Genomic DNA, 10,271 nt, shown 5'->3' with positions numbered 1-10,271 from the left:
AAAAAAAAAAAAAAAAGGAAAATCTGCGAAGGAACAACCAAGGCTGACTATAAATGTTAAAATATGAATGGGCTGGGGTACCTGCGTGGCTCAGTTGGCTTCTTGATGTTGGGCTCAGGTCATGATCCCCAGGGTGGTGAGATACGGTGGGGAAATCTACACTCAGCAGGGTGTCTGCTTGGGATTCTCTCTCTCCCTCTTCCCCCCTTCCCCCACCCACTCTCTCTCAAATCTGAAAAAAAAGAGGGGCTATCAATTTGTAGGGAAACAGGCATTCTAATACTATCATTGGCAATGCAAATTGATACATGTGCAGGTGTAGGAAAACAATGTATCAGAGCAATTACAGTATTTAGATTCTTGACCTAAAGTTTTACTCCTCACAATTTACCCTGAGGAAATAATTGAAAAAGGTTTTAAGCATTTAGTTATGAAAATATTTTAAGATTTTATTTACTTGAGGGAGAGAGGGGGGAGAGAGCAAGCAAGCACAGAGGGAGAGGGAGAAGCAGACTCCCCTTTGAGCAGAGAGCCCCACTCGGGGCTCGATCCCAGGACACTGAGCCACCCAGGTGCCCTGAAGTTATGAAAAATATTCATTGCAATGCAATCTGGAGTAGAGAAAACTGGAAACCCTGATGTTCAACATTGGGGAAAAACTGAACACAAGTATATTAACAAGACAATAGTCTGTGCACAAAAATAACTCTGAAGACTATGTAGAAAAAGTTGATTTTTCAGTAAAACAAAATTCCTTAGTAATCCTCTCCAGCCGCACTACTAATCACAACTGGTTTACAATCCAAAGGGCTCGGCAATGCCATGTATCGGGAGTATTTGAAAACAGCTTTCTCATACTACTTATCTTTCTCACCAAAACTTTCATTCACAGACTAGGTGGGTAAATTTTCTTCCTAAATGTTGAAACATAATTTGCAAAGTCTTTGTTTTTTAAAGGATCCATTCAGAAACTAGATTGTGTGTGACAACCTCAAGACTCTCCCCCCTCCCCGACCTAGGAACCTACCTCGACTGTCTTCCACGTCCAAACAGCAGTGACTTCTCAACTTTGGCCTGCCTTCTCCATCCTTAACACCGTTCCCGCTGCTGTTCTCCATTTTGTTACCACAATATACATTTAAGAGCTACCTTAGACAGTAGTAGCCATCCACCCCTTTTCTCTCCTGCATCCCTTTAAGTCTTCTTCTACTGGTAGAAAATTTAGGCAATTAAGTCATTCACAGTATAACCTGATTGGGGGATCAAGGTAATAAGCAACATCTACACCTGGTGTCAGAATCACATGGGGCAAATGTCAGAAACTCAGATTAAAGAATCCTGTTTCTAGGTCTAAAGTGGGCCTTAAGAACCTTCACCAGAAGTTTTGAATTCTGATGCACAACTGAAACATATGAAGCTTTTAAAAGACATTGACGCCTGGGGCGTCTGGATAGCTCAGTGGGTTGGGCATTAGACTCTGAATTTCTGCTCAGGTCATGATCTCAGGGTTCTGGGATTGAGCCCCATGGGGAGCCCACAAGGGGCTCCGAGCTCAGCAGGGAGTCTGCTTGGGATTCTCTTCTCCCTCTCCCCCACCTCACGCAAGCATGCTCTAAAATTGACACCTGAGCCCCAACCAGAGAAATTCTGAGCCCAAGATGTCACAGCAGGTGCCCAGCTTTTATTTTCTAAAGTTCCCACTTAATGGCGCCTGGGTGGCTCGGTCATTAAGCATATGCCTTGGGGTCAGATCGGGCTCCCTGCTCTTCAGGGAGCCTGCTTCTCCCTCTCCCTCAGCCTGCCGCTTCCCCTACTTGTGCCCTGTCAAATAAATCATTAAAAAAAAAAAAAAAGTTCCCACTTGAACCTTGCTAAGGCATAGTTTCATACAGCTTATTTTAGAAAAAGCTGAAGTGGTTAATATATGTAAAGCCTCACTACTTAAACTGTGATCTGAGGGCCAGACACTGATACTATGAGCTAGCAGCATGAATTAAAATTCACATTTTTACAAAGCCCCCACATGATTCTTAGGCACATCAATGTGAGAATCAATGATCTAGACCAGTGCTGTCCAACAGAACTTTCTGTGATAAAAGCGTTCATCTGTGCTATTCAGTAAGGTAAACCACTAGCCACAAGTGGCTAATGAGCACTTGAAATGTGGCTACTGAGACTGGAAAAATGAGATTTTAATTTATATGTAAATAGTCATAGGTAGCACTGTACTGGACAGGTCTGATCTAGGTAATTTGGTTTGGTTAGAGGGCATGCATTTATGGACCCAGATCTATGGATGCAAAAGGAATCCATGAGAATCACTGCCTACAGAACTGTCTTCTCTTCCTTAATGAAGACAAAAGCCAGGTGTTAAAAACAATCCATTTATTGGGTTTTAAACTAATTAAACAATTGAAATCATCAGTTTGGCACTACTCTTTACAGGGATTACGCCTGTGTACGCAGACAATTCAATACTGTACCAGGACCTCTGCTGTGCTTAGGTCTGTATGGAGTCATTCAGCAAGTAGATACTAAAAAATATACTGTAGTGTTCCTTTAAGGAAGACCGTACAGGGTGTGTTGCAAGATGACATTCACTAACTTGTGAATTACTTGAACCTAGAAGATACCTTGCATTCTATAAACGTGTCATAGGCAAACATGTGGTGTTTGCATTTAGGGATGCACACAAAATGTCACATAAAAATCCAGACATTCTAACGATAAATGAACTCAAAACCCCCACACCTCAGCTTTTGTAACATGAAAAGATAGAGAAAATAATTTAAAAACACAAAAAATGGCATTCAATTGGTACAAAAGCCAAAAAATCACTATAATAAAGAGCTACATGTGAATCTTTACAAATTAATTACACAATGCTGCTGTGTAAAAGGTTGCATCTGTACAAAGTCTTGCCAATGCTATCTCTACAGTTTATACAGTCTTTTACATCTATATAACATTTATTAATAAACAAGTCAATTAAATATAAAGACTTATTTAGTCTCAACGATTCTGCAAGCAAAAAAAGAAAAAAAAAAAACAACAAAAAAGACTTACAGAATTTCCACAAACACAGCAGTCTTCCATTAGGTGAAATATAACAGTTTTCAAAGAGGGTTGATCAAACAGTATATGTGAAGAATACAGGTAAAAATCAAACCAGTCGGGGTTTTTATTGTTGTTGTTGTTTATTTTCAAAATCACACACTGTATACACACACAACAATCAATCAAAAATTTATTCACCAAACCCCCAGTTTTTCAGCAACTGCTCTTTCTAATCAGCACCAAAAACTCCAGTTTGTGGGAAGCACGTGGACACAGCCTTCACTTCTGTGTCTTGGTGGAGCACTCCATCAGGTCCTTGGTTAGATTCGAGACTTGCCCTCTTTTCCTTCCCTTTTCATGGCTCTCCAGACCCAAGGCTCTCAAAGGCTTCGATTTATGGCCCACAGCCCTACTGCCATCTACACCCAAAGCCATTTGGAAAAAATTCAAAATAATTTGAGATGAATGAAATGACGGGACCTGTATTACAGATAGGTATTCTCCATTACAAGTAAACCGTTTCTTAATGAGTTTCTAGACTCTGTTTTGTCTTGGATGCCATGATCATATTGGGTAATTATTTCTAGTCTGAGACACTGCGGCTTTGTCAGATGCCTCAAAGAAAAAGTGATCAATATTCTGGAGTCACTTCCAGACAAGTTAGGTAATCAAATGGCAGCTGAGAACCTGTGGAACAGAGACTAATGGGATCAAACACAGAAGCCACCAAAATGATGAGAGCTCAACAGAGGCAGAGTTTTAAAACCTGCAGAGAGCCGCCACAGATGGTACCTGAGGATCTGGAATTTTTGATGAAAAGAGCTTGAAGTGAGGACTACTCATCTGTATCAGGGAGGAAAAAAATCTTGGTTAGACAACAGGACATCCAACTCGAAAGCCCAGTAAGTGAAATTTCCTTTCTTCTTAACCTAGTGGAAATGTTTGTGTTCTCTTTAATTCAGGATGGAAAAGAAATACTTCAGAATCCAGATGAAATGTTCTTATAAATGTATACAACCTAGGGTCCTCAGGGCAACCCAAAATACCCAGGCCCCAACTCAGGAGGCAATGAAGAATAAGATTTCTTTAAACTAACCATTCCCAGGCTACTAAGGCCACTCATTTATAATGGTTCAAAAGCAGTCACATCAATTCTCTGCTTAATACCTGAAGCAGAGAAGCAGAGAAAAATTCCCTGGGAACTTAAATTTCCACTGGTCATAGCAAAAGTCATATTAACAAATTTTTTTATCATCTAAATAAGGACATCTAAGAATGTCAGCAAAAAGAAAAAACTTATGAACACCCACGTCTCAACCATCCAACCAAAGACATCCGCTTGAGGATGTCAGACTTCTTTAAACTCAGCATTTTGCTGACTTACCCTTCTATGCATAATAGCACGGTGACACAAGGAGATCGGTGAGAACAAGCAGCTGGTCATCTGTGAATTGCTGTTTGTGTTCTTGCCAGTTGTCATGGTGCGTCCTCCGGAAATTGGATAAGGTCTTTTTTACAGTCATCTGTAGAGTAGGCAACCCACATACATTTTATTTTAACCTCTGAAAGATTAGGATTATATTTAGGATAATTTTGGCTACGTAAAAATCCTTCTAGACTTCAGATGTCACACTTCACTGAATGCTGCAAAACCAATAAGCCAATTGTAACTTCGCAAAGCCACCGAGCTCACTTCTTTAAAATGACTAGCTGCGCTTTAGGACAAGCTCCTGGCACTTACACCGCGCTATTAAACCAGTTTCAATACACACCTATGTCTATTTCCCAAGTGAGAAGGACAAAGTCATTGGTCTTTGCAGCCGTTTAGACACAGCTGTTCTCTAAATAATACCATCACAATTTCCTGTTTAATATTAGTTCCCAGTTAGATACTTCCTAGGTATCAAATGTCAGTAAAATAAATGTATACAGATTAACTATCCTGACAATATTGACAATATTTTACTTCCACTGAACTGGGACAGACAGAAGCTTTATTAATTTCCTTGCTACCAAAAGATCTCAAATACACATGAAAGCAAGGCCTCCACAAGATCTTACTCATCACTGTTGAGCAGGCTTAGCCCTGGCTGATGTAGTAGTAGCAGCTTTCTCAAAGCAGAAGGTCCAGAGTGAACAGGAAATTATTAGTAAAATGATTTCTTACGAAAACATCACCAATATAGTAGGTGTGCAAAGAAACTAACAAGAAAGAATTTTACCTCAATAGGCTGCGGATCATTCAGATGTGCACTGAGATTCATAAGGAGCTGGGGCATCCAGGTGGGAACATCATAGGGACTAGAAAGAACACATGCACCAAGTCCTAGCACCCCAGCATGACGTTTGACCAACTCTGAAAAAAAAAAAAAACACACCAATATATGTGCAAATATTTATAGGACTCTACTGCACATGTCACAGTGAAATAAAATTAGTTTTTGATGAAGCTAGTTGTTGTCAATGTATGAATTTCTGCATTTAAAATACATCTGTGTGCACACAGACCAAAAACATGATTTTGAGGCTGAACTAAAGACATCCTATAGCTGTCCCTCAATGATAGTGGAATTATAGCTAGGTCAGAAATGTGTCACTTATTTGCTAGAACTTACACAATAAGTTTTGATCAATTCATATCATATGCAAAAGTGCAATCCCTGATCCTAAAACAATCTCTAATCAAAATTAGACCCCACTTTTCTAGATGGGATCCACAGAATGGATCAATTCATGAGGTAAACATACTATATATGAGGAATGTCTGTATTTCTCAAAACAGAGCTGTAATGTGTCTGTATTCTGCAGGGTCTCTATTCTTTTTTTAAAAAGATCTATTCTTTCTCTAGTGATAGAAGTTACTGCTTTCAAATTCTCCTGTTTTTCATTAAAGTTGTGTGTATTTTATTTGTATACATGAAATATGGTGCCTAGGGAACTGAAGCTAATAAAAACGGAATACGAAATAAAATTATAAACAATGCCATTTGGGATAACAAAGACCTAAAACTACTTTGGTACTTAATTATTAAAAAATAGAGTTCTCAAGCAAAGCAACCAGAACATTCATTGTATGAGGTCACTATATGACTTAATTAAGAACCCCTTATAATCAGCACTTAAGAGCTTCGCATCCCAAGCACTTCCTACAAATTCAATAAGCTTCCTACTTATTAAGAGTCTTTCTATATATTTTCCATTCTTCCTGTGGCTGTAGTTAGCAGTGGCAAGGTCAGATGGCTCTTTACAACTGTGTTTATTTATTTATTGCTACTATTTTTTAAAGATTTTATTTATTTATTTGAGAGAGCACAAGTGGGTCGGAAGGGCAGAGGGAGAGGGAGAAACAGACTCCCTGCCGAGCAGGGAGCCCGACTCGAGGCTCGATCCCAGGATCCTGGGATCATGACCTGAGCCAACAGCAGAGGCTTAACTGACTGAGCCACCCAGGCACTCCTATTTATTTACTTTTTAAAGAAGATTTTACTTTTAAGTAATCTCTACACCCAACATGGGGCTTGAACTTACAACCCTGAAATCAAGAGTTGCATGCTCCACTGACCAAGTCAGCCAGGCGCCCCACAATCATGTTTAAACGTCTCTTTAAATGTGACATAATCAGATCTGATTCTCCTGTTTATCTTCATGCTCAATTAGAGTAGAAGCTCCTGTGAGGACTCTTCTCACCCTCTCACCAAATGCCCAGTGAAGTAGTGAACAGTTCCCTCTCCAAGTACAAGCAAGGCTTGTTTTGTTTTCTTAGTATTTTCCTAGTACATCTACACCTAAGCTATAAAATCTAAAAACAAATACTTAACACTGTCCAAAATAACTCATTCTACACCGCTCTTTATATAAAGTGATTTCATGTGGGCAGGCACATGAAATCAATGAACCGGATTCATTGTAACAGGTGTATGCCTCAGTGCACAGGTTCCTCTGTGCCTCTCAATTTTCGCTCTTCTGTTCCAGGTCTTGCCTACTGTAGGCAAAGTTTATTAAAAGCAGGGGCAATTACTCCCAATACCTAGCAAAGACCCAGGGACATACAAGTATTCAATAAATATTTGTCGAGTAAGGATGGTTAATCCCCGACCGGATGTGGGTATTTTATACCGGCACTGTTACCTGCAGAAGGAATCGTGTCTCCTACGGAACCAGGGTCTCGCTTTCTTTTCTTCGGTAGCTTCGTTTTGCAGAGTTGCTCAAAATGAATCTGCATAGGACTGTCCATGGTAAGGAAGTTACACTGTAACAGACCGCTTAAGGTGGTAGCAGCCATTTCTCGAACCTGTAGAGATAATCACTTCTTTGAGAGTGGAGATCCTAACCCTCAGGGGAATGCTGGAGGCTGGGAGGGTGGTGGTGGGCATGGGGAGGGGGCCATGGGGAGGGGGACGGGGGACTTTCCCGGAATTCTGTGTGCAAACTGTGTGAATGCTCTCCTGCCAGTTCTTCCGGGAGATTTCATCAGATTCTCAACAGGTCTGTGACCTCAAAATGGATGAAAGCCACTACATTAGGGTTACGCAAAGTAAATGCTTAAATTTCATACAAAATTAACTGTCTCAATAAATTATTTTCCCCCCTGACCGGCAGTTGTCCTTATCAGGGCTGTAACTGTAAAAGCAGTGCCAGAGCCTAACATTAAGATGAATTTTTCCTGGACTCTGCATCTCTGCAAACTACTGCTGTTTTCGTCGGTAACACAGATAGAGAACAGTCAATTTGTATAACTGGCATATGTTGTAGATTTATGTCCAGTTTACCTCTTAGGAATTTCACAGGCTGCTGTCAGACTACAGTTTACCCAAGTACCAAATGTAGAGCAGAGCACAGTCCATTTCAAAATGGAATGGGAACTCAAGTTTTGGGAAAACAACAACAACAAAAAAAACAGTAAAATGCTATCGTCTCAATAGGTATCACAAAATTCCTGCTAAGCATTCATAAAGATAGGCAATAATAATTTGGGGGAAAAAACCCCACCGAAATATTTTATCGTTTATTGCTTCAAAAGGTTTTTTCTTAAATGTTGTAGAGTTTGACAGTTTTGGGGTAACTTAACATTTTCATTATACTAGTAAATGAATTATAAATTGTTTTACTACATCATACTTGGTCGCGTTATTTCCTTTTATACCACGATTCATTTTTATATTCAGCTATTGATTAGAATGCTTTCAACTTCTCACTATTGTGCTAAAAATATTCTTAATTTATATAATTTTTTTTCCATATTGCAATGTATTTTCTTAGGATAGATTCTAAGAATTGGGATTACTAAATTTTAATGTATGAACAACTTTACTGTTAATTTTGTGGCTATCAGCTACTTTTCAAGAGCCAGTGCTAACGGACTGTGACACAAGACTAACGTGGAATACTCGCTATATACCTTGCCAACCTGTTACCATCATTATACATTTTGTTTTAAGTAGGCTCTACGCCCAATGTGGGGCTTGAACTCATGACCCTGAGACTGAGTCACATGTTCTGCTGACTGAGCCAGCCAGACACCCCTAAAAGTTTTCCTTTAAATCCAACAGTTTTCTTTAAACATTTTTCATTTAGATTATTACAAAGTTTTTTTCAGTATTATCATGAGTAGCTCTTGCTAATTATTACATTACGGATACTCAGTATTCTGTTTTAAAAATATGACAGAGGTGCCTGGCTGGCTCAATTGGTAGAACATGAAACTCTTGATCTTATGGTTGTGAGTTTGAGCCCTATGTTGGGTATGGAGATTATCTAAAAAATAAATAAATAAATAAATTTAAAAAATATGATAGCTTTGATGAATGTCATGGTTTTACTTATAGTAACAGTTACATTTAAGCCTACTACATGGAATATAAAAATAATTTATGAATATGTTCTATAAGGTCCAGCAAACAATAAATGCAATTTAATGTAACTGCTGTAATATTTAAAATTAGGAAACACTGATTTTCAAGATTTCCACCTTTTCTATTCCTTTAGTTATTAAAAAATACAAGTTAAAAAAATTACAGACAGCTGTAAATACTGTAAGCCTGTTATAGCTGTTATAACCAATTGTGTGTGAGTACCTGAGGGGCTAGCAAGATCTGCTCCCAGAACACAGGAAAGCTGGATTGCAAAATGAACAGGCTCATTAGGGAGGTGGAAAAATTTCCATTCTCAGTTTTCTCTGGATGCAATCTATTTTCAGTGCTCTCAAACAGAATATGTAATTACTGGGAGTACTCCACTACACAAAACCCATAAAATTTTTTTAAAAAGTACAGATTTCACAAAAATTTCAATTACATTTTCTTTACCTAAGGACAATTTCAAAAGTTGTAACTTATTCCTTATTTATTACAACATACTTTTCTTACATTACATTAACTAAGAGATTTATCTTTTTGTACAAAATACTAATGTAACTTCCTCACAAAGTTGCCTTTAATTTCTCTACGAAGGGAAATAAAAAGGGGCAAAAATCTTAACTGGATAATAGCATTTGTGGGTAGATTTTTATTCTCTCTTTTTTTGAGAGAGTACAAGTGTGTACAAGGGCGGAGGGGGTGGGGCAGAGAGAGAGAGGGAGAGAATCTTAAGCAGGCTCCACACCCAGCACGGACCCTGATGTGGGGCTCAATCTCACAACCCTGAGATTGTAACTTGAGCTGAAATCAAGAGTCAGACGCTTAACCAACTGAGCCACCCAGGCGCCCCTAGATTTTTATTCTCTTGAAACTGAAATTAGTCCTTTAGGAATTAGTAAGGTAAGTAAAACATTATCACCTGCAATTTCACATATAAGAAAACTTTGGTTCACAAATGTTATCTGCCGAACTGCAAAGAGATGCCAGAACAAGAACATGCCTAATGTTTGTTTCCATTTGTATTAACAGGAAATCACGATTAGGGTATCGAAACTAATAATATAGGGTAATGTTAAAGTAACTTTTAATAATTTATGCTTTAAAAAACTCATCAGTGCATAAATACTTCTTAAAGGGGGGGGCATGATGCTTTCTCTAAATGTATTAAATTTTGATTTGCTATATCTTAAGTTTTACCTCTAGTTGTTCATCCTCCAAAAGACTTATAACCAGCCACCTGATGTCTTTAACTGCATCTTCATTGTTTAGGAAAATAAAGAGGTTATAAAATACCATGGTCTGGAGGTAGGTCAGCACTGTATATCTAGCATGCCAAGAACTGCTTCTTGCTGTCTGTGA

The 10,271-nt window shown here is 38.7% G+C and overlaps 1 protein-coding gene across 7 annotated transcripts in view; it reads right to left on the bottom strand.

Annotated features, from left to right (window-relative positions):
• Positions 1–2,370: 2,370 nt before the first annotated feature.
• The window catches only part of PSME4 (proteasome activator subunit 4), a 109,590-nt gene continuing 101,689 nt past the window's right edge, over positions 2,371–10,271 (bottom strand). For 6 of the 7 annotated variants that reach the window (XM_073897709.1, XM_025868843.2, XM_073897708.1 and 3 more), the window contains 5 exons: positions 10,110–10,265; positions 7,186–7,348; positions 5,280–5,413; positions 4,442–4,580; positions 2,371–3,900 (listed from right to left, as the gene is read on the bottom strand). In XM_073897709.1, the coding sequence (XP_073753810.1) occupies positions 4,446–4,580; positions 5,280–5,413; positions 7,186–7,348; positions 10,110–10,265 (588 nt within the window). In that variant the 3' untranslated portion in view covers positions 2,371–3,900; positions 4,442–4,445. The other variant, XM_073897712.1, reaches the window with a different exon arrangement.

Source organism: Callorhinus ursinus, unplaced genomic scaffold (assembly GCF_003265705.2).
Source record: "Callorhinus ursinus isolate GAN/ISIS: 27379988/994484 unplaced genomic scaffold, GSC_fseal_2.0 scaffold10, whole genome shotgun sequence".
In the NCBI taxonomy this organism is placed as follows: Eukaryota; Metazoa; Chordata; class Mammalia; order Carnivora; family Otariidae; genus Callorhinus; species Callorhinus ursinus.
The sequence above is the reverse complement of the archived record's forward strand: the minus strand, read 5'-3'. Positions and strand labels throughout refer to the sequence as shown.